At 36.2% G+C, this 25268-nt stretch overlaps 1 protein-coding gene across 26 annotated transcripts in view; it reads right to left on the bottom strand.

Moving 5' to 3' along the window:
• Window positions 1–25268, bottom strand: part of AFDN (afadin, adherens junction formation factor) — a 115346-nt gene that overhangs the window by 45944 nt on the left and 44134 nt on the right. For 14 of the 26 annotated variants that reach the window (XM_074537387.1, XM_074537401.1, XM_074537409.1 and 11 more), the window contains exons 9-20: window positions 24045–24089; window positions 19837–19931; window positions 18856–19118; window positions 17295–17364; window positions 15044–15159; window positions 10245–10306; window positions 9168–9373; window positions 5470–5490; window positions 4582–4727; window positions 3442–3536; window positions 1260–1525; window positions 639–782 (exon numbers count right to left, since the gene is read on the bottom strand). In XM_074537387.1, coding sequence (XP_074393488.1) covers window positions 639–782; window positions 1260–1525; window positions 3442–3536; window positions 4582–4727; window positions 5470–5490; window positions 9168–9373; window positions 10245–10306; window positions 15044–15159; window positions 17295–17364; window positions 18856–19118; window positions 19837–19931; window positions 24045–24089 — 1529 coding nt within the window. The remainder of the gene's footprint in view (window positions 1–638; window positions 783–1259; window positions 1526–3441; window positions 3537–4581; window positions 4728–5469; window positions 5491–9167; window positions 9374–10244; window positions 10307–15043; window positions 15160–17294; window positions 17365–18855; window positions 19119–19836; window positions 19932–24044; window positions 24090–25268) is intronic. The other 12 variants (XM_074537394.1, XM_074537411.1, XM_074537405.1 and 9 more) reach the window with 4 other exon arrangements.

Here is a 25268-nt window from a genome sequence, read left to right as displayed (position 1 = left end):
GCTATATAAATATTAGACTACCTCTGCCTTTTTTTTGGGGGGGAGATCAGTGAACTATCCGAGTTTACTGAAGAGCATTTTTTACAATTCTGCAATAACACAGCTGTCTTTTGAATTTTGCCATGGATAAAACTTAGAATACTCAGTCATCTTAAATATCAAGAAAAAAAGCACAGTCCCAAAACCAACATTATACATATACATACATACAAGTTCCAGGTATCAGTATGTTAATCAAAGGACAATCTGTCCGCTGCTTGTATGGAGGGATTCAAGATCCCTCAATATTTACCTCCTACATGTCAAAAAGTGTATTGTTTCTGATGCTTTCCTTAATTTCTACAAATTAGCAAACTTTATTCCTTTTGGTTACACAGAACCAGATTTTAGGGGCGCTTTGTTCTCTCTTCTAGCACCTTTCTGTATTTCATTACAAATGGTGTAAGATGCAGTGACACCTTTGAATACGTGCAACATGGAGTGGTACCTTCCTTTCCAACTCAGTGTAAGAGATTCTGGTTAACACCCTGCTTGAGTCAGTGAAGTACATCCACCAAAGGTAAGACAGCTATTCACAGCCAGTGGTTTTTTATCTCCTGTATCTTAAAACTGGACAATGAGTGATAGAAGAGACTTACTGTTGGGATGAGTGGTTCATCTGGAGCACAGTGATAATTCTGCAACAAGGCTTGTAGCTGCAGAGAATTCAGCTTAAAACAAGTACTGTTAATATTTGGAACATCTGCATGTGAGTATTTGTCCATGGTAAGCAATGTGGTTGCCTAGAGGGGAGAAAAAAGTCCCAGATGACAAATTAAAACCAGAATAAAACTTTAGGCCTTATGTCTAAATGCTCTTTAGGTATGGGAAAAGAGAAAGCAAGAAGACAGATCTGTAACAGAAGCAACATCAAGAGCCTCCCCCAAAAAACACTAAATAAAGATGAATTAATATTGAATCTGTAATAAATTTTTCAGCTGCTCTTCCTGTCTCTGTTTGGTATAGTTACAGCTCAGTCTTACAGCTCAGTCTTCTTTTTAATAAATGGAAATTTAACAACCATGTTCACTATTAATTTCACTTGTAACTTAAACATTAACGATATTGAAAACATGTTTTGTGTCTTTACCTCCATGCTATCTAGCATTCCAGGACTGACTCCCTCAAGTCCACATATTATTTTCTAGGAACACAGCATAGGCAAATATTGTCTTTGAATATATGAATATGTGAGAAGTGTTAATCACAAATACACTCACCTGTACTATTCTGCTCAGGTGGCAATCAGCAGCCAATTCCAAACCCTGTTTTTCTGCCCAGGCTTCAATGTGGCCAAGCTGTTGGCGCATGATAGCTCCCCAGTAATGTGAACATAACCCTGAATCTGGGGCTGTAACTAATCTGTTAAAAAGCCACATGTTGATAAAATGAAAGAGCTGGGAGAAGAGCTGTATGGTGAGAGCAGCATTTACTCTGCATCGCCGCAACAGGGACATGGCTCCAGTCAAGGTATGCAGCACATCATCTACAGAGATAAAACAAAAAGTCACTCACGTTCACAAACTGCAGAGTACACCTGGTTTAGGCAATAACACAAAGACACTCAAGTGAGGCTGGCGAATGCTAGGTGGAACCTGTGTGTACTTAATTACACATCTTTCAGAAATACACTTACTGGTCCATGATTTTAAAGATAGAACAACATTCAAATGCTAGGTAGAACATAACTCCTGAAATGAAAATAAATTCTTGGGGAAAATATTTATCATGCAAGTAAACAACTGGCTATACCCAATGTTTAAATCACATTCTCACTTCACTAAACTGATTTTTCTATTAGTTTTTATAACAAGTTCACATTCTGTTCTTCTGCGCAAACTTTACATTTTACTGTTTCAAACGCATAATGTAATTATTCCATAGCTTCTTCTAAGTATCAAATTGTACTCATAAATTTCAGCTGAAGTTATTTGCACTGTATGATGCAGGTAAACTATCAAATGCACCTTCTTTTCACACATCAGATTTTTAAAACACTTCAAAATCCCATTTTCCAATTAGTCCCCTGCAATATTACCTAACAAGCAAGAGGGACTTCTATTAGCATCACCAAGAGCAAACACCCTCATATGCTTCCCAGTGGAAGCAAACACACTTATGTCCAGGTCTTCTTTAAAGCAATACTTTTAACTGGAAATCTCTTTTGAAGAGACCATTAGTTTTCTTAGAATCAAAACTCAAGATTGTGTCTGAAAAAATATCTATAATGATTATAAGAAATCTATAATGCAGCTCAAAAATAACTGAAATAATGAACAGCATCTGCTTTTATTCCAGTATCAGTTTGCTACATTTTCTGGGTTTGTGTGTCCCCAGAAGTACTCTCACAGTGCACGGCCCTACAAACATAGCAATGCCTCTTCAGTCTTCCTTAAAGGTTCAATGCAGGAGAAAAAGCAAGAACAGAAAGCTTAACATCTAAAGTACCAGAAAGTATCTATTAAATTTTCGTACTTCAACAGAATGCTCTGTTTAATTGCTCTGTAGATCACTTTTCCTTCAATTATTGAGGCATTAGAAGCCTGAGCACAGTCACTGAGCAAGGATTACAAATGCAGGGTGATACAGCACACATTGAGCAGGGCGCTCTGGCGGCAAGCATCATGTTTCAAGTATCACAGCAGGGAAGCCTGGCAGGAAGCTACATGGCCAGCCAGCCTGACCTTAGCAGCTGGGAGGCGCTTCATCAGGTTCTGCCGTAACATCTCTGCAGTTATGGGAGGAAACTGCCAAGGTGAGGACTGGATAAACTGATGGCAACACACGGCTGGACAATAGGACTCGGTGCATTTGCAATGTCCAGCTGGCAATCACAGATTAGTGGCTTCCCTCATGTTTTGAGGGGAGACTGATACTGTTTAATTAATGCCTTCAATTAATGATCTGAGCAATGTGATGGAGCACATTCTCAGCAAGTTCACAGATGATACCAAGAGGGGGCAAAATACTGATACACTGAAGAGCAGCAGCATTTTTCAGGAAGGCCTCATTAGGCTGGAGAAATGGGCTGACAGGGATTTCATGAAGGTCAAAGGCAACTGTCAAGTCCTGCACATAGGACAGAGTAAGTCTGTGCAACAGCACAGGACAGGTGCCACCTGAACAGAAAACAACCTCAATGAAAATTAAGGTGAGATCCTAGTAAACATCAGGATGAATGTGATTGAACAGTGTGTTGTTGCTTGAAAGGTATCCAGTTGCACACTTAGCTGCTGAGTCAGCAGCAGTGCAGCTGGCAGGAGGGAGAGAGGGAAGCAATCCTTCCTATGCACTCAGCATTGCCAGACCGCCTCTGGAGCACAGCATCCGCTTTCAGAAACCCTGGCACAAGGAGGATACAGGTTTAAGGGACCAAATTCAGAAGAGATCAAGCAGTCTAACCTATTTTAGGCCTCTGAGGATTATTTTCCTCTGGATCATCCAGGAATGCTGGCATGTAGTTATTAAGCTCTGACTGCAGACAATGAACCAGGTACCTGGAAGGGAATGGGGAAAAAAGTGAATTTTAAATCCTCCATGTGTTCATTACAAAGGTTCTAAAGAGAAGAGTTCTATCAACTTACAAGATTCCTGAAATTTTTGTGTTATGAATGTGATTATAGGAAACCCAATAATACTTTTTGAAAGGGGTGAGAGACCAATTTTGCCATAAATTTCCTAGAAATGTTGCACAAATACTTAGGTTGTCTGGGAACAAGCAATATGCGTTTACATGCAATACTGCCACCACACTGGTAAGAGACAGTCATATGCTACACAAAGAGATGCTGTCAGGCCAATCTTGGGTTCCATCAGCAGTGGCTTGGGGAGAAGGAAAAAATCTGCATATGAACAAAAATTAAGCCTTTATTTTGATTAATGTTGTGCTTAGCCAATACTGTTATCTTTATTCAATAACACTTTCCTCTGAGGGTTTCCCCTTCCCATTTGGTTATTTAACACAATTTTTCCTTCAATCAGTACTGTAATTGCCTGAGCTGACACGTATAGCTTGATTTTTTTACTCCAAACCAAAACCTGTCCTTCCTTTTTTAAGAAAAATCTATGCAAAAAAACCACTGTGAAAATTGCTACTTAGAAGAATTATGAAAGTAGATTATATTTAGAAGCCTTTAATGAGCACAAGATTCATTACTTTAAAGACCCAGGAATATTTAAGCCTATGTATTTACATACTAACAGCAAAACTAAACTTAAACTTACCTCACAATTTCACATTAAATTAAGAGAAAGCAATCAACACAAACTAAATTTCCCTAAAATTATCATTGGCAGCCTCAACTATCACAAGATCATCTAAGAGATAAAACTTGTGCACAACTCAGTGATCCATATTCACAAGACAGGGCATCTGTCTAAAGAAGTAAGTCTAGGCCATTCTTCTAAGTTTTCCTCTGAGGTATTTAAAAATACTCAAAGGATATTATTGCAATATCTAAAATTTGGCAGAAATGTGAAGTTGTTCTGTAAATCAGAGAAACAAAGAAAATGGTAATTGAAACAGAAGTTTGATAGCCTTACTTGAATGCCATTTGAACCAAGTGTGCCAAAACATCTTGTGCATCCACAGTAATTCGGCTAAGATCTCTGTCTTGCTTTATGAAATTGAGTAGTTCAGATGCATTTGCCATCCAAAAGGCAAGGGCCCCAGCAATATTCTTCTGTTTCTGTAAGTGGAAAGAAGCAAGAAATAATACAGGGAAATAATTTTCTGATAAAGCATGGCAGCTTAAAAAGGCTCCAAAAGATAGACCAGTACCTCTTCCCATTTCACCAAACATCTCTCAGATACCAGATATTTGCAAAATGTTTGTACGTAATACTGCAATTGCTGTAACTACTATGTTTAATTTTAACATGTTCACTGAACACGTGAAATGCTAATAAATTGCCAATAGCCACATCAATGAAAGCCACAGTGGAAGCATCAAATTACACAGTGTTAAGAGCTTAGCAGATGCAGTATCTGGTAATCTGTGCACTTTTAAGCGCATATTCACTACTGCCCACTGCCCCACTGATACTGCACTCACTGGCTTTGATACCACGTGATTCAGTATCAAGTACTGATCTATCTCACCATCTCCCGACCACAAATGCCAGGCCAGGCAACCTCAGATGAAATCCAAAGAATAGGAACCACAAACAACAAAAAAAGAAAATAAAGGGAAGAAAAAGAACTTTGGTCATTTCATATCCACATTGAAGTGCGTTAAGCAGAAATTATGGAATGCCGTAAAAGTTGCAAAGTCAAAAAAGGATTTTAGTACTGCATGTTCCAGTTGCTGAATGAGTGTTATGAACTGTTCAAGTCCAGCTGTTTGAGTATTGTATTTTGATATGGAAGCAGCATGAGAAACTGAGCTAAGCCAACATAGCTAGGATCAGTTCCCAGCAAATATATCCTACCTGATCAACCTGGTCTACCTCCTGGAGAAAAACGGACGAAGGAAATCAAACAGAATAGAAGAAAGAAACTTGTGAACAATCATGAAAGCTTTAGAAATCAAACACTAAATATGAAGGTACAACACATGTTCACAGTTATACACAGATGCATTAATCAGTAGCCACAATGCAAGCCACTGAGCCTCTTCTAAAAAATTAATGATTTTACTAGGACCAGTAGCACAACAGCTACGAACTGAAGTGCCTACATGTCACAATTAATTCAAGAAATTAATGTCTTAAACTAGTTGCCATTCCAGACTGGTTATTCCATGCTCAGTGTGCCAGAGAAACCTTGCAGAAATTTTTGCAGGCAATGGGGTAACCAGCCATCCAAACAACAGATTCTGGGAGCCATTTGCCCACACTGCTGCAATAGAGACAATATACAAACACATACAAAGAGAGAACAGAAAATCCCCATCCAAAATGGAAAAAAACAAAACAACCCAACAACAACATTGAAAAGCAAACAAAATACACAGAACACCTAGGACAGATTTAATACATAACTTTTCAATTAAAGAACAAAAAGATTGTTTGAAACAACAGAAGAGTCAAATGAAATACCATACTAAGTTTCTTAAATGTTGGTAAATATAAAGCTACACTGAGTTAAAAGAAAAAAAAGAACCCACCAGATGTTTGTCTGATTATTTAGAACTGAGCTCTTAAATTATTTTTTCTTTCTGTTCAGATCACTCTCCCCCACCTGCAACACAGTGAGCTTACATGCAAATATTTGAGGTGTTACTATTTTAATTTTAGTTAGAGCTCAAAACACCAAATTGCTGCTTTTTTGTTTCCTCGCCCTTTTCAACCAAAGCACTCTTAACTGACTGAAGATGTGTTGGCACAGAACAAAAGGAAATGCTCTTTCTACAAACAAATGTTAAAATTTAAAAAGGATGAAAAATGCCACAGAATGATTTGGGGAAAAAAAAAAAGGATACAAAAAAAGGGCTTTTTAATATGAATTAAATTTCTAATCCTGCTTTTTTTATTGAAAGCACTGAGGCTTCTCATAGATCTCTCCTATTTTATACTGATCTCATACAAAGTCACCTATAATATTTGGATATAAAAACTACATATGAAGTCACAAATTTAATTTGTTAGCAAATACTTCTTGAGTAACTTCACAAAGAGACTTAACAGTTTTCTGATCTAGGCAGGCAAAATTAAGATCTCAGTCATTAATTTACTCCCACAATATAGCACAGGATTTTGTGCACCTTCTCACTCCTGTTTTGGGTGCCTCTCTCCACTCGCCACTCATTTGTTTTCTGTGTCTCTCACCATCAGATCCCCTTCAGTGCAGGAACACTTTACACTTGAGCTACTGTGATAGAATTTATTACATGGTGATCTGACTGTGACAGCCATAAATACAACCACTTATGTTACACCTTAGATGAAGTAATTTGACTTAGCTAATCTTGTACTGTTTCTACTCCACTAAGATAGGTCCAACCTAAAGACATTTTACTGGTACCTAGAATCAATGTATTTCTTTGCCTTCAGACTACTGACCTTGAAATTCACTAAAGTTTTTCTCTTTTGTCCTGGGTGTATTTTCCCCCATTTCCTCTGGCTCCTTTCACCATGACATTTGAATGAACCTCCTCCCAATTTCTATGCAACCTCTGACTTCTTTCAGTTAATTTCTTGTAACTAGGCAACATCTTTCACAAACCACAAATACTGCTTCCTTGCTGACGTGTTCCATAATATTTAGGTTGGAGTTAGAATGCAGCTGAAGTTACAAGGCCATAGAAATGGCCTTCCACAAAGGACAGTCCAGACAAACAGCTGGGTTTAACAGTTTTGTAATAGTATTAGCAGGATTATAGAAAATACATTTGCTTACAAACACAAGGTTGCATGTGACTTGGGAAGCCCTTCTCAGTGAAAAAAATGAATGTTTTTCACAAGATAACCTACTTTTGATCTTTGATTTGTTTTCAAATCAAACTGATCTTTCAGTCCATCCCTCTAGTATCTTCCAGCAATCACCTTGTCAGCCATTCAACGAGGAACAAAAAACTTTATCTCTGCTTTCCCAGTGTACCTGCCTCTGTCACTACAGGTCTTTTTAAGTTCATTATAACTAGTATACATTAGTTCTATAAACTGAGTGACTTTCTTTGATTCAGACCTCTAATTTCAATTTCTAATTTATATTTGAGGCCTACTTCTCTCTGTTTACTTTCCATTCTAGCCACTGAACTGCTGATGTGTAGGCTCTTGCTAGTTCATGTTCTCCCCTGTAGTCACAGTCTCCTCTCTTACAGATTTAATTTCTTTTTTTTTTTTAAATAAAAGTGCCTGATATTAATTTTTGATACCATTTCCATATCCACTGACTGTGACATCAGGATTCAAAGCAACATACTAGTTCTTCACATCAGAAGCAAACTGCTGTTCTGTCTCTGATCAACTTTAGAATGTACACAAATCTTACTTTCTTATTGCAAAGTGTCCTCAACAACAGCATTTCCTCCCAATCTTTCTTGTGAAAGGTAGCAGCTTGTTGCATAAGATTACACAATGTTAGTCTAGAGCTAACATTCCCTTGCTGTAAACTTCACTAAATCTTTCCAAAACCTGAACAATTTTGGTTTGCTGTGAGTTTCATGCCACTCCTGTTGATTACTTTCCTACTCTCCCTTACTCAAGCTGTTGTGTAACACTTGCAATGTAAATTTTCTAAGCAGGACTGACACATTTATGTTTATGCCTGTATATTATGTTATGCCTGTACAGCACTTAGTGCAGCAGGGCTCTTGCTGCTACTCTGGCAGCACTATTTGCAACGAACACACCTGTTTTAATAAACATAGAAACAGATTTCAATTTTTCTTCTGAGAAAAACCTGCAGACAAAGAAGTTTAATTAATTAATTACTGAGGATACATGAACTAGTACTCCTTTTTGAGAAAATGACTAGACTATTTTATCAATGCAAGGTACTGTCCAATATCACAGACAGCCCAGTGGATTTTATCCTGAATTTTTACACAAAACAGGATTTCCCCTGTGATTCTGTAGAAGTCTTGCACATATAGTACAAGAGTGTTAGACTACATATAAAACATTGGAACATTTGAGAACTTATATTTCTCTTTACAAAGCAGTTGTGTCAGCTTGGTTCAAGATGCCCAAGTTTTACATCCAGCTTTATGTTCAAGACATCCAACCATTTTTGTGGTTACAAAAGCTGTAAAAGTGACAAGGTCGGAATTTTAAAGTTGTGATTCTTTTAATACATTCATTTCAAGTATCAGTCAGTGCAAACAAATGCTACCTATACAGTATTCTTTAATAAGCCAATCCAACTTGTTTTACAAGGGTTCCCAGCCAGAAATGTTTCCAAAGACCTTACCTTCTAGAAAGGAGTCACCTCTTGTCAGGGAACATTATCTTCAGAGCAACAGCCACTCCCTAACTTCCCACATTGCTCAGGAGAGAGTTTCTTACCACAGACATTATTCACTGACAATAAAAGCAGTGACTGCCCCTCATAAGGGCAGTCAATGCAGGTACTACTGTTTAATCAACTACTTTACGGGTCAGACTAAGAAAAAGGCTAAGAAGTTTGCTCGATTATCAACAAACTGTAGGTAATTCCCTTGACATATTTTGGCACACTAACTCACCTGTATCACTCCTTCCATCATGTTCACCATCTTGTTGACTATTGCAATGACTTTGTGAGTACGCTCAGCAGGAGTGATGTCAGGTCTGTATTGGCTGGACAATACATACCGACATGTCATATACAAAACATATGTTGGTGACAGCTTAAAATGAACTGTCGAGCTATTTGTGTAATTTATAATGGCAGATAAGAAGGCATCTTCAGCTGCAGACAAAGAAGAAAAGAAACACTATGTCATAAAAGGATTTTCTTAGGGAAAAGAAGAGGAAGGGAGAGCAACTTACAGGCATTTGAACTCCAAATTATCTATTATGTACTACAATTAGTTAGACACACTAACAAAACACTTCCATATAAAGCCAGAAAATCTGATCATCGGGAAACATTTCTGCACTATTTCCTATCTACTGAAAATTTGCATCTTCAAGGGAACAGGAAAATGAAAGATTTCTCTTGCACATTTTACTCCAACAAAGCTCTTGTACTAATAAAAATCAGTCTTTGCTTGCTCACTAATCTATTTAGTTTCAGATATTTGAAGTATGGGCAATCTCTAGTAGGTAATTTTGCTACCAGATCTGAGGTCTTAAAAGCCTGGAGACCAAGATAATAATAAATTAAACTCTAAATGACAATGTAAATCTAATCAGACTTTATAGAAAATGGATTTTGACCAAGATGCAATCTATTACACAAGGCAAAGAGAACTACATAGAAGACAATGAATCCAAGGTACTGAGATGGAATTACAATTTTTTCACATTTAATCTGAAAATCTGAAGGTGTTGAAATGCCATCAGAATTAAGATATGCATGAACATGCCTCAATATCTAAAGTATCTGCTCACCGTCCCAACAAAACAAGTTATACTGTTTATACTGTCTAGCATCTGTATAGTCATAGTTTCTTTCTATGTTTACTTATATCACCCTTAAGTTTTCAAGCTGACTGAAATATTATATACAGTATAGAAGAACGCATATATATATATATATAATGTATATATGTATATAATATATACAGCATAGAAGAACGCATTAACAGGTTAGTATCGTAACTTCACAATTTACTCACAGCTTTCCCTGAATTCAATACTGGCAGGCAGTATCAGTTCTGGTCCATGGGTATCCTGAGATCTAAATAAATATGAGAAAAATTGAAACAAAATCCACATCGGTGATATTAATTACTGTAAAATTACATATTACTCCAAATACACTGGTTCCAAATATTGACACAACAACCTTCCACAGCACGACACTTTTTTTATCTTTCCTCCAGAATCATTCAAGCTGTATTTGCCAGCAACACAACAGACTTGAACTGTGGAGTCTGTGATATTAATGAGCACCCTCTTGTGTGCTGCACAGCAGACTGATAGGATCAGTTTGCCATCTGCCATTTACAGCATTCAAATAACAAATTATTCATGGACACATGAAAGAAATTGAATGAAGCTTTGCCTGAAACATCAGCTTAGTTACAACAAATGTACTTTGCTGCCTTTTATGCCTTCAAAATTTATGAAGACTTTAGTCAACCTATTCAACCTTTTCTTCTGGTAAAGGGCGAAAGGAGGTCAAACCCCGTCCCTACCTAGCTGTTGCTACATTACATCAAGAAACAGCTATTAGCCCCAGAACTGGCCTCACTGAAAGTGACTGCAGAGCTATTTCTCACCAGAACCCATCAGAGAAATCACCAAGTAGAAAATTGAACAGAGATTTGACTTTTCCGGTGCCTGCAAAAGGTTAAGTGTGTATTTCACAGAATCACAGAATATCCTGAGTAGGAAGGGACTCATCAGAATCATTGAGTCCAACTCCTGGCCCTGCACATGACACCCCAAGAGTCACAACTTGTGCATGAGAGCATTGTCCAAATGCTTTTTGAACTCTGTCAGGCTGGTGCTGTGACCACTGCACTGGAGAGCCTGTTCCAGTCCCCAACCACTCTCTGAGTGAAAAACCTTCTCCTAATTTAAAAAATCATTACTGCCTTAAGCAAAGACATTATCTGAGCTGTTCTCTAGAGATGGACAACTGTTTTTAGGGAACGAGTAAAAGCTTAACAGCTTCTGTATGCAATAACCATTTTAACCACATGTAACAACAGGCAGCTTTCTACTTTCCCCAACAACTTTGACAAAGAAAGGAATGTAATATATTAACGTAGTTGTCCTGAAGATTATTAGTTATGCCACAAGGCAAAGATAACTGAGTAAAGGCTTTCAGTGTTGTATCTCCTGTAGTAAAAATCCACAATATAATTTTGATGGCTGTCAAAAGATCTAAACTAAATTTTAGCATATTGAATCCAAAAATCCAGGGTACCTTTGGCTTTTGGTGGGGGTTTGTTTGGTTCCTTGTTTTCTTACAAACTTACAAAAACCTTAAACCAGCAGAGAACTCAGGTTATACCACCTAGATAATGCATTACTAGAAGAGTTCAGCAAATCCAATTTCTGTGTAAGTTAAAAGTTAAGGAATAGCAGGCACAGCATGGCAGCATGTACACAAATTTCTGCCATTTCAGTTACATTTCAAATATGACAGCATGCTGTCTTTATGAAAAGCACCCAGCTGGTGTGTAAATTGTAGTATTTTCTATCTTTTTACACTATAAATTTAAAATTAATTAATTTGTTACTACTTCCGCACTGTCAAAAGTGCTCCTCCACTGAGAGCTTAATGACTTCCACAGAAAAATTACTAATACACAAAAATAATAAAATGGAAATATAGTAACAACTCCAGAAAAATTTTTAATCTTTTATTATTGGAATAGTAATAAGAGATAGAAATAGTTCCACAAACTGGCCAGTAAACCAGTGACAGATTTCAGCTGATGATTTATTTTATTTTCCTTAGAACAAAATTATATTGATCAGTTTCAGCACACAAACAGAAGAACTGGATTCCCAGCCAAAAAGAGACACTGTGTCATGAATGATGAGGCCTGATATTAATGCAAGACTGCTCACAGACTTCTGGAAATTGGCCACAAGAGCTAAATTAATACAAAGTATTCTTTAAAAACTTAAAATTTAATTCTATCTGTAAATTAGTTGCCCAGGAACTGATGCAGTAATCAATTATTTACTATCTAATAGGAATTCCCTTCAACAAATCCTGGAGCCATAGGATGGTCTGGGTTGGAAGGGGCCCTTGCATATCAACTAGTTCCAACCCCTGTACCATCTTCCTCCTTTCCCTAAAAACACACAAAAAAAATACTCTCTAATTAAGCCTTGCACATTAGAAATCTAAGTTGAAGTCATTCTCTGTGCTTCTGATAGAACACATTTTAATGGATACATTTTAAGTGTATATTGTCATTATGCTATTGATCCTATAGATAAAGCCTCTCTGTGGTGATGAAATTCTTTGAGCTAAACCAGTCTGAAAGTCTAGTTAGGTTTAGAAGGCCCATAAATATTGATTAGGCATTGTCTCTTTTCTCAGTATAGTGTCAAGTAACATTACATTTTAAAATCACATTAAAAGCAATAATACATTCTGATATTTCGGTATTCCCCTAGATTTTGTCTCTGATAAACCACATAAAAAAATGAAACATCCTTGTGTGATTGTTCCTGTAGGCATACTATGTAAAAATTTTTAAGGCAAGGAATTAGGTAAGCATCTGCATTCAGTTAACACCACTTGATATATCACCACACTCCTTTCCCACCAAACACACCTTAAAGAACTCCTGAAAGGTATCCAGGACAAAAAAACCTCTCTTTTCTCATTTTTATTATATTGTAGTCAGTTACCTAATGAGCCTCTATGACCACAATCCTTAACTGAGTAATCATTATGTCTCATTTCCAAGAATCATGTTACAATCAGAACAAGCACACCCAGTAAGTAAACTGGAGTTATGCTCTCAGATGTCAATTTTTTTCTTTCTAGAAATGAAAAAAATATGGCAGCCAAGTTCTAATCTTCAGTCTCAACCTATTCAGCGAGTTCTAGAAGAAAGTCTTATTTGTGTTATCATTCACCTTTATAGAGCAGTGATGAACACACAGTATCACACGAACATTTAGTGTGGGCTGGAAGTTGTACAGTAACAAGAACCTGAAACTTGCCAGTGAAGAATTTTTGTTTTTTTAAACTAATAAAGCAGTTCACAATTACTGCCCTTAGAGTTCACAAAATGAGAGCAGAGTATCCCAGAGGAAACCTAACTAAAGGTCCACAAAATACGTCCATAAAGGGGAATTCCATGTATTCAGGCAACTCATGGTCCAATTTGTCAAGTCCTAATCTGACATCCTGACTTTGCTAATTTGTTATTCTCATGAACACAGTGAATGTATCTGAGAAAGAGCACGTGATAGAAGGGCTGTATCAGGATGAATAAAACTCATTACACAACACATACTACAGACATTTAAGACATATACAGAAATAAAATATCACTGTCAGGGCTGGTGATGAAGATCTCTGAAGTTGTAGTTGTCACATATTTAAGTGTGATTTAGGTGCCTCTAAAAATAATTTCTGCACACAGGAACCATGGTGAATAAACCTTTATAAAAACTAGCAATGAGTACTCTCTTTAAAAGGAATTTAAGGCAACAAAAAACCCCCATCAAAATGAAGCCAAGATACTGCACACAGATGGCTCTGTGTTTTTGAAATACAGGACTACAGCACAAGATAATCCTCTTCATTGAAATTTAATAAACTTCATACACATACAGAAGCATAGTTCAAGAAATATTAAGAACAGAAGCCTCAAGAAATTCTGACAGGCTATAAAAAGTTCAGACAGAACTTATTGTTAATCTTTTATGAGGAAAATTACAATTACAATACTAGTATTCCAAGAAGGAGTTAAATCTTCACAATCTTAATAAAATTCTAAAAAAAAGAATTTTTTTAGAAAATTCTGAAGATGGTCAGGCACTCTAACAAGGGAATGTAGAGTAGAACTGAGTTATATTCTAGTCTAACTTCACTGAAAGTATTTAAAATATGCCCCTGCTATAAAACACTTGAATATTCAAATTCAAGTGGAAGCACAATTTTCTGCCCTTTTATGGTATTTTTTTCATGCCACTCACATCTCCGAATTATCTTTTCTGTCTAGTGAATAATATATCAATTTAAAGATACACAAAGCTTCGTACTGCAAGCTTTACAACTTGGATCACTGCACATTTTAACCCTGCAGCACATTTACCTTACCTTTCATCCATTTATCACAGCTGCTCATCTAAATTTAAAAGTTGATTTATGTAGACAGCAATGCAATCTTGTATTTTTTGAAAGACTTGAAAAAACTTCTATTCACATCCTCACTGATTTGCTGAGGTGTGATAGAAGACACTGGAGATCACCTGATTCAACTTCCCTGCTCAAAGCAGGATCAACAAGAGCAAGTCGCTCACTACCCTGTCCAGTCAAGTTTTAAGTATCTTTAAGAATCTTCAAGGACAGACTCCACACCAGCTGACAACAGCACAGTAGACATAGCAATGACCTGGTTATTTCACTCTCCAGAGTAAATCACATCATCTTGCCACTGACAAATGAAAATTTTACGTAATTGTACTTTTCATTTTATATGACATTCCTAACCAGAAATCAACAATGATGTGACATGACTGTCAGCCTGACTTTACAGAAAGAGAACCACAAATAATTGAATATTGAGGCAAAGGATTACTTTTATGGGGTTTTTTAAGTATTGTGAAGTTTTTTGCTTTGGTTGTTAATCCTGGAGCTTTTTTGAAGAGAGATCTCATTCTCCATATGGAAAACCAGATAATTTAAAATACTTTAACACAGCACTTGATCCACTGGAAAAACAAATCCATTTTTTCGATTCTGAGCAGTAATGGATGCCACATTTCCTACCTGCTGTCCTGTCGGCGGTAATCCTGCTGGTCTATCCGAATCATCGGCTTCACCATTCCTCGCTCGGCCGTGCTGGATGCGGATGATGCTCTGTCACCGTCCAGCCTGCTGGTGCTCTAATTCAAAACAGCAGGACAGGTGCTTAGCATGCAAGCACTGCATGAGCCACTATTTGTGCCCAGCAGCACTAAAATGAAGCTGAGGTCTGAGGCTTGAAAAGAGATGGGGAAACAGAAGAAGGGAATGTGGCACAGAGAGCGACAGCTCAGCGGGCGTTTTCACCACAGTGAAGCACTGAAGAGCCTGCTTCCAATTCCACAGACAACAGCCAGCCAGGAGCAGCTCTTTGTTAATGCACTGCTAGAATTTATAATGCAGCTTGCAAACATCTTTAATCAAAAGTTGCATAGCTACAATACAAAGTAAGAATGAGTTGGGAATCAAAACTTTAGGTAAGAGACAAAGTTAAATGTATTTACAAATTTAAAACTGGTCATGCTCCCCCACTCTGCTTCTGCAATAGTTTCAAGTGTTTGCACTACTGATCTGTAACATAATTTATCCTGATCTTCAGGAAAGTCTGATCTGGCAGGCAGTACATTTCCAAGACAAGAAGGGGCAATTCAAACTGTTATGTTTTTATATAACATAACAGTTATATAAACTGATTTGTTTTCCTTTGGTGTCTCATGTTCCTTAATAGGAAGCTTTTAATTTACGATTTCTAATTAAATCAAACCCTATCAGGAATGGGACAAATATACTGCTTTAACAGCAAAATAAATAGCAAATTTTTTCAGCATGAAGAGTAGAAAACAAGACATCAGTAAAATAGAAAGTGTTTCAACATTTCTTAAGAAATTTCTAGGACTAAATAATTTGCTTCCACATAGGAAAACCTGGCAACAAGTGCATCTCAAAGTAAGAGATTGAACTAAATCACTTTTCACCACCACGTCTCAGAGAACTTTCATTAAACTTACTGTCAGCCCTTTTCCAAAGAGAAAAGCAAACTTAGAAGAGAGCAAATGTTAGAGAATGAGTGACTCATCAGCGCTTTAACAAGATGATGTACACAGTCTCAAACAGCACAACTGAAAAAGAAACTAAATTTTCCCATTAATCCCTAAATCCACTAGAAGTATTTTTCTAATGACTGTGAATAGGATATGAAATAAACTCTATAATAAAGCCATAAACTCTTATTCTGAGAAATTTTAGGACATTTTATTAATTTACAAAGTGTCTGTTCTTCCGTTTAAAATATCACTAAAATTCCTGTCAGAAGTAGGTGAAGAACACTTATAAGATAAAAGCACTACCCAACAGTACAAAGAAAGTAGAGAAACTGAATCAAAAGACTGTGGTAAGAAAACAAATAAAACTAAAAATACATTCAAAAGCTATGAGAGTTATTAATACCTACACTGCTACACTAATGTCACTAAATAGTTACAAGTATTTCAGTTGTGTAATAGCAGAAATAAAACATAAAAGGGAATGCAGTTCTGGGAAGATTACTCCATTTCATATTGCTGAAATAATTCATTCGCTCATTTCACCTGAGGCATGTGATCATAGAAAGTAAGGCATTAACCATTGTGTCATTTACTCTTTGTTTGCTCTTGGAAAATGCAATTCTGACACAAAATCTATTAACAGAAAGTGCACAAAGAAAGCATGAAGAGATTATCACCTCATAAAATGTTTATAATTATGACTGCAGAGACAGTTTGTTTAGTCAATGCGTGTACAGGAGCTCTATTGAAGTCTAAAGTCACATCCATTAAATTTTAAAAGCCTAGTTAAATTAAAATTGAACACCCTTTCACATTTTATATAAAACATTTATTTACCCCATCACAAATGACAACAGCCATATGCTACACACACAAGGTAACAATGTACCAGTTCTAACAAGAATCTCTACCTGCATGTAATCTGCTTTCCAGAAGTCAGTTTGAGAAGAAATGACTTCATCTTTGGAGAGTTTCTCTTTCTAAAAAAATGTTACTACCCTTGACATGAGATGCATCCCCAATGCCAATACAAATGTAAACAAAAGGTTTTGGGGAAAAAAATAAACCAAAACTAAAATAACAATGCATATAATGTCTGAGCCCATCCACAAGGAAAACCAGCTGGGGAGACTGATGAATTGGCCACACTTCCCTAAATAGTACTGCTGTTGTAATTTTGATTTAACTTACACATGCTGTTATTTATTGCTAGCTTAGCCATAATACAATACCTTGCTTACTGGTAATGCTGTTCCACTGTGAATATCTCCCTCCAGATCAAATGTGGTTTCCTGGACAGTTCTACAAGCAAGATAACATTTCCAGTATGTTTTAGAGATTATACTGTTCAACATTTAATAAACAAGGAACAGAGTAATTAATATTACAATTCAAGGATTATACCATGAGTCCAGTTAATATTAACTTTTTAAAATACTCTATTACTTCTTCATATCAATAAAACCTAAAAATATTTATACAGACAATTTCATTTGCAAAACCAGATTCATAGCTAATGATCCCAGTCAAGTGAGAAACAAGATTCATAGCTAATCTTCCCATTCAAGTGAGAAAATAAAAATACACATTGCATTCACTACAACAGACTAACTACAATTTTTTACTCAGGTCCTTAATATTAAATATACAACATAATGTAAATAACTCATAAATCATAGTAATGCATATTACTATCTCCTTATTCTAAAGATTTTAAAAAAATTTTGATTGTTCAAGCTGCAACAGCCCTTTGCCATAGATTTTATTGTCCAGATAAAGCTCTGCAGTAATACAATGCTTTCCAGTTGACTGTAAATCTGCAAGAGCACTTATCTATTGATCTGCAGGCTAAATGCAGGATGAACTCAAGATTTGAGCAAGAATATTACACGACAGCCACATGGCTGGAGGTCTTCCTGCAGACAGGGCCTAAAAAAAGCACAGTGTCCTTCCATAAGAAAACACAGTGGAGAAAAAATAAAAATATTTAAAGCATACATCTATATTAATTCAGCAGATAAGCTTCTTTTCCTAGGTATCTTTCATTCATCCCCAAGCCAATTTGTTACTTTTCTGAATAACATTATACAATAATGTGTATATTAACAACAGTAGCCTCAGTTGGACTCAGAGAAGATGGAAAATAGGATGTTGCTTTTTCCCCTGCTATACAAACTGATTTTAAGATTGTTTCTTCTGAGTACTTCTATAGACATTGAACAAAACATCTGAACCCTTATGAATCACAGTATCCATGATCAGCATTTTTACTATGCACCTATCAAAAATAAGAATGAGAAACAACAGGGTAGACTTCTGGACTGTCAGTTCTTGCAACACAGAAACCACTACAAAAAGTGGTTGTTATTTTGAGACATATAGTTCCCTATCTTAACAGCCTCATTTCATGATTACTTCACTTCCAAATCCTTTTAGAGGAATTTTGAAAGTTATTATCTGATAAAAAACAAAAACCAGACTCTCTGAAAACATTCAGCAACTTCTTGACTTTTCCTGGAGCTTGGATGAACTATGAAATATGAAAATAAGGCATTATAGTGGTTTTCAGACAGAAGTGAGCATGAGGAAAACTTGTTTGAATACTTCATAATGAAAAAGACACTTGCTAATCCTACATAAAAACACAAGGTGGAGCTCAAGTATTAAAATTATATACTTAACACTTAAATGAGTTCACACACTAGTCCCTGGCCATTTATAATGCTTTCATTATGCATTTTTTCCCAAGGCTCTCATTCTAACCTCAATAGGAGGAAAATAAATTTTACTCACCCAGTTTTGTGTCTTGGACCTTTTACCATAAGACTTGCATCAGTAGATCTTTTGGAAATAATATGGTCCTGAGTAGGATCCACAAACTTAAATACATGGGAAGACCCAAACTGAACCTTCATTCCACTTTGCAGCATGGTGGTTTCTGAAATACGCTGACCTTCCACATAGGTTTCAGCATCAATGCTTCTTGGGGTTACAGTAACAACACCATCCATATTAGTGAGGTCACAGTGATGAGGCTGAATTCCTGGACCAAATAACTGGGAATAAAATGAATTAACATAGAATAAATTTAATTATACTGCAGCAGAAATAAAAAACCAAAGACTAAGACGTAGCTACACCTATTTACAGACTGGTTATTTAAATTTGATTACGAATTTACAGAGATGAGTGGTACTAAAATCAGTGAGTTTCACTTCATTTTTCAATGCAACAAGAATAATAAAACATATTTAACTAACATGTGCAGCAGACATCCCTTAATAAAAAACTTTTCACTGTTTTGGTCATATACTGTTTTCTTCCACTTGTTTTATATGCAATCTCATAGTGCAATTAATTATAAATCAACTAAATGCACTGACATGGACCCAGGCTACTGGAAGGAACTCCCTGGCATGAACTTTATACAAATATGCTTGTTTTATACTCTTAAAAAATCCTACCTCAATGGGATTGAGACTAGCACTTGAAAGCCATTAAGCAGTACTGATATGCACTTTTTGATCCAGTTACAAAAAAGAAAACCCCTTAAAAAATATAAATTTGACTTAAAATAATAAAACCCTTCTCTTAAATCAAGAGTGCTACTAAATTAAAACAGATAATTATTACCATTAATACAAAATTTCAGCAATATTTTACCCTTCAAACTTTGAAGCATATTTGCGGCATATTTTATTAAGACTCCACAATGACATATAACACAGCAGAGACCAGATCAGTACTATAATGTGAGTTTGCCTTTTTCCATACCTGAATCGAATTGTCATCAAATTTTTCAGTTCCAACTTCAGTGACACTTAATTGTAGGCGATAGAGCTTTGGCTTATCTCTGGAGTCAGAACCATCTGTACAGCAAGTGACAAATATTAATTTGTAAGTTAATAAAGTTCAAATATTCACACAGTGTCTCCACATTTACTGCAACTTAGTCAGAATAGCAATGTTTACAAAAAAAAGAAAACCCAAGTGACATTCTTTCAAGATTGTGGGGACCTTGGTTGTTCCTCATAATGTAAGAACCCTGAAAGTAGAGAAAGCCTACTTGGAGCAGCTGTTCACTACAAATGCAAAGAATAAAGTAATCAAGAACTACTATTCTGAACATACCATGAAAAACCTTTTCTATTTCCTTAGTACTTTAAGCAATGCAACAGTTTTTGTAAATCTCTAAGATTTTATATGGGTATACCAGTATGGGTTTAGAAGATAAAATAAAACACCTCCAGATCCCACATTAATAGTATCTACTGATCTTACTAAAGTGCACGTTATCAGCAATACCTGCTGCCGAGTGATCCACATACCAAACTGTTTCTAATTCATCAGATACTGAACTAGAGCAATATTAAAAGACAATCCTACAAAATGCTTACCGATGGTATTTAGTCTTAATATACAGGACTTTAGAACTTCTGGCCTTGTCTTTATAGTTCCATTGACTTATCTTTTCATCTCACAGAAAATTAGGTAAAAAATAAAGTCCAACTTCCTACTCCCCTCAGAAAAATGCTGGACATACAGAGTGTGCACAACATAGCTGGTGCCTTCACAGGCTATCACAAATGGGTTTTGTCATACATATAAATCCTCTCCACTTCCCAGAAAACCAACCGTACAACTTTAAATATGAGCAGAAACTGATCTAATACTGTCATCTCTAACTACTCTCCAATCTCTTCTCCAAAGCAAAGTAAAAGACAGGCTGCAAGACAAAGAATGTCTTATCTGTGGAAATGAACAATGATTTTAAGTCATTTCCAAAAAAGCAATAGAGAATATTATTAAAGCCATGGCACATATATTGATACTATCTGCAGTAGGCTACTAGTTATCTTTAAATTTTTATGTGAAAGAATATAAACAGAAGCTCTATAAATCTAGTTGTAAACTCCCAGAACACCCTGTATTAAAACCACAGCACTAAATACAAATGCAATATTTCCTCCACAAAAAGGAGAAAATTTTAAGGAATTAATCAGAGTTATTTGGGTTATTTGTTGTACTCCATCAGCATTAAAAGCCAATTTCTACAGTAAAAGGTATCTTAATCCTGAAGATAATTACAACAATTCCTAAGAGCGATGAAAGGCCTTTTTGTTCTAGGGGAGGGACGCATGAGGGAAGGATAGTTGTGTTGTACTATAGTGTAGAGTGTATTTCCTGTTTTCCAACAGCTGGAACCTCACCTAAACGGTATTTGGAGTGTATCCCTTATAACTCACTGCAGCAGGATAGATATTCTGCTATACCTATGGTGAAGGCCCTACTCCCTACTCTCCTGGCCACAAGAGTCCACAAAGGGCGATCTTAGAAACTGATGCACTACAAACAGATTTCATCACTTGATTTATGCACTTAAGAGTCACAAAGTCAAAAACATTTTAAATAGTAATGTTACAAAAAAAGCCTGCAGTGAACAAAAGTGAATAATCACTGTAAGGACATCAAGTCAGTGGTTTAGAACACAAACACGTATTTTTTAAACAATTAAAAAAAAAAAAAGAAAACAACAAGACAAGGCACTATTCATGGATATATATTTTAAATTTGTTACTTCACCAAAAGGTGAATCCTACACCACTTTGAAAATTATAACTTCAATTGATTTCACTGGTCCAGTGCTTGAAACAATGCTGGGAAATAGTAATGACTTAGCACAGACCAAAACAAATGATGACGATCAGCTCACAGAAAACAAGTAAGCCCAAAGTTGAAGAAAAATGGTCACACAATGGACTTTACCTATTGAGATAAAATTAGTTTAAGTCTACACTTTTAAAGCGTATTTCCTCTACTAGTTCCTAACTACTAAAGGTTTAAACATTAATAAGCTTAGCAGATGGTTGGGCAGATCTGAAACACCACGGTGAACTCAGGAAATAATTCCACTCTCAAATTTCAGGCAAGATATGCACTTCCAGCAGAAAGAGCCAACAGTAAACTTTTTTTTATTGTAACAGACAACAAACTCATGTGCAAAGTATTACACAAACTACAGTTCTGTTCTCAGAAAGAAGCTTAGCCAGGAAAGCCCCCTGGTCAAGGCTATCCACTTCTCCAACCTTCTGCAATTCTTCTGTCCAAGTTGCTATACCTCCATGTCCTACATATCTCTCACTGCTATTTGTTCTACAGCTCAAAGATGCTCTTTTTTGTGATGAAGCAAGGAAAAAAGCCTTATGGGGTTGCCTTTTTATTTTTTATGTATGCTTTGTAATTTTAATTTCAGGTTTGTAGAATCTGAGGCTCACATCTGAAAATATGAGGGTTTGCTATTTTTCTCAGCCTTTAAATATTATGATTGTACAACTGAAGTTATTAACATTCCTGAACTCATCAAAAGCCATATTCACAGATAGGACAGACAGAATCAGCTATTCAAAGTGCTGCTGAATGTCATTTCAGTCTACTCAGTTTATTTCTATCACTATCAGATTCATCTCAGTTTACTGTTTCACTCATGTGACTTGGATACAGAGACAATTGCTGGCTGCCACATGTACAGCCACAAGCTACTGAAGTGCATTCTCTACCATACAGAATGTAATCTTCAGTCAATGAAACAGTGGTACAAACAGTAACATCAGCAGCTGTGGAGAAGTGGAAGAGCTGGACATACTTCCCTAGCAAACTTCATGAATTTGTGCAATTGCACAGGGCGTGAAAGTGAGTCTGCTAGGTTCTTCTGCAAAAATATAAACAGCCTCTGTTTTGACAGGAGGACATTTCTACTGGAGTTATTTCTATAATAAATAAAAGTATTATAAAGTGGTTTTTTTTTTTTCCAAAGACACAGTCTGACTCGAGAGTATGAAGTCCACTGAGATAATAATTTAAAAAGCTATCTTTTTTTTTTTTCCTCCAGTGACATGCAACCAAATTTCAATCTTCCTAGTTAATGGTCATGTGCTCCTGCAGAGCTTATCCATGATTTTTAGTTCAGCACACTCTATGAAACCTTTCTGCTCTCTGGAATAACAATGTTAACAAAATGGAAGTCTGAATTCAATTCACATAATGGAGCACTGGACACAAGTTTGAATACAGTTCTTTAAACCCCAGTACTGCACTCCACAACCATAAAGGAAAGGGTGAGCAGCGCTGACAACCACAAGCAGTTCTTCTACAGCAGTCTAGAAAATAAACTGAGGAAACAGGGAAAAAAGTAATAAAATAAAAAAATATTTTGGCAGACATTTCACAATGAAAAGAGAATGGCTTTGTATTCTTGTTTAATTGGTCAAACCAGAACACCTCTGCACATTACTCTAAACTCTAAGGAGAATTGAAGATCCATAATGATTTGTACATTGGGCTATCAATTTTGAGCACTACAAAAAACGAACAAGTCTCTGCTGTCTGAAGTGCTAAATCTTTGACATACACCATTAATGTCAGACAAACCAGGCAGCAGAAACACCAAAGGATGCTATGGAACACCACAGAGTAGAAAGCGAAGTAATTTTGCCAGGGGTCAAAGCACCATTTCCCATGAAAATTACCACAGACTTCATCTACTGTATCAACACAGTCAAATACTGAAAAGGACAGCTAAGTTCCATGCCATTTAGCAAATAATCATTTTAACTATGATTTCTGCAAGCAGATAGATCAAAGAACTTTTAGTTCTACTACAACATTGCTTGTAAACCACCCTCTGAAATTTAGCTGTTAACTGTAGCTGGAAGGTTGAACTCTTTGGAAAACAACATATTCGTGACCTAGTTGATGTTTGTTCACCAATCAAATAATTAAAATAATTAAATGGCAACTAACAAACAATTAAAATAATTAAATGGTAACTAACAAAATAGATAGCTACATTACAAAAGCAATCCCTTGGAAAAAACCCTTAAGACAAATAAGATAGTCCTTCATTTGTCATAAAGAAACTCAAGATTTATAGTCAGAGAAGGTTTTAGTGGCTAATGAGAGAAGATTATCAAATAGAGCGTTACCTTCGTAAGTGTGATAGTTGTAGCAGGCAAAGTGATTCCTTCTCCCTGGGGTTAGAAACACATGCAGAGGACCCAGGTGAAGGCAGCATCAGCAGGACAGATACCATGCAGAACATGCGCAGGAGGGCAAGAAAAGAAAAGACAGGAAAGGGTGAAACTGTAGCCAGACAACACCTATTCAATTTATAAGGATGAAGTTCATTAAACTCTTTCAATTTTAGAAACTGTGCAGAATATAAAGACATCAGTACTACAAAGCTACTGAATGAAACAATCCCTATTGTTTAGAGAAGTGATAACAAGCTGTTAGAAAAAGAACAGGAACAACCGGTCAGTCCCACAAGCAATGTGCGAGGCTCAGCACGCAGCACTGACACCTGCGGCACTGCAGACTGGCTTTACTCTCTCTGTTAATGGGCATCTCGAGCCACTGCCTGAGAACAACATTTTAAAGATAAAGCAACAAATCCCACAGAGTAAGAGAACAAGAAAAGAAATCAACAGTACTATTAAAAGAACTCAAAATATTAATATGGAAACCAAACCTCAATCTGCAGAACATGACAGTACGTTTCATATACTCTGTGTACTGATAATTTCATCTGGATTTAAAACAAACCAAAATAAATTCCCACACTATTTGACCATAAACTTAACCTGTTTTTTTGCAGTTCTGATCCAGGAAAGGTTTCACCACCAATTTCCAACCTTGCTTCCCAAAAGGTACACAGCCAGACTTCAAACTGTAACATTTACTTGAATATCTGAGTATACTCAGGTTACACTTAATAGGAAAAAGAGCTGTATAACTCCATCACCAAAAATAAAAGTCCATATCCAAATCTATAAACATGAGGATGACAGAAATTAAGAGCATAAATCATGTATGTTTTATCAGTAGTTGTGTATACACAATCACCCCAGCTGTTCCTAGATCAAAAAATTAATTGCAAATTACCACAAAGCCCAGCAAGTTCCAATTATGCCAAAATAAAAGTCAGCTTGGTAGTGATTAGAAAGTTCTATATAGGCTGAAAAATGTTTCACATCTAAGTTTGATTTACAACTTCATGTTCTTGTCCTGTTAAAAAATGTGATTTTCCATGTATAGCACCGTCAAACGCCACGTATGCTACAATACACTTGTGAACGTAAACAAAATCAGATAAGCTTAGCAAATAATTTCTCCCTTTTTTCACTCCAAACATTTGCTGCTAAGATTTT

The sequence above is a fragment of the Zonotrichia albicollis genome, chromosome 3, assembly GCF_047830755.1.
Source record: "Zonotrichia albicollis isolate bZonAlb1 chromosome 3, bZonAlb1.hap1, whole genome shotgun sequence".
Lineage (NCBI taxonomy): Eukaryota > Metazoa > Chordata > Aves > Passeriformes > Passerellidae > Zonotrichia > Zonotrichia albicollis.
This window is presented reverse-complemented; position numbering and strand designations above follow the sequence as displayed.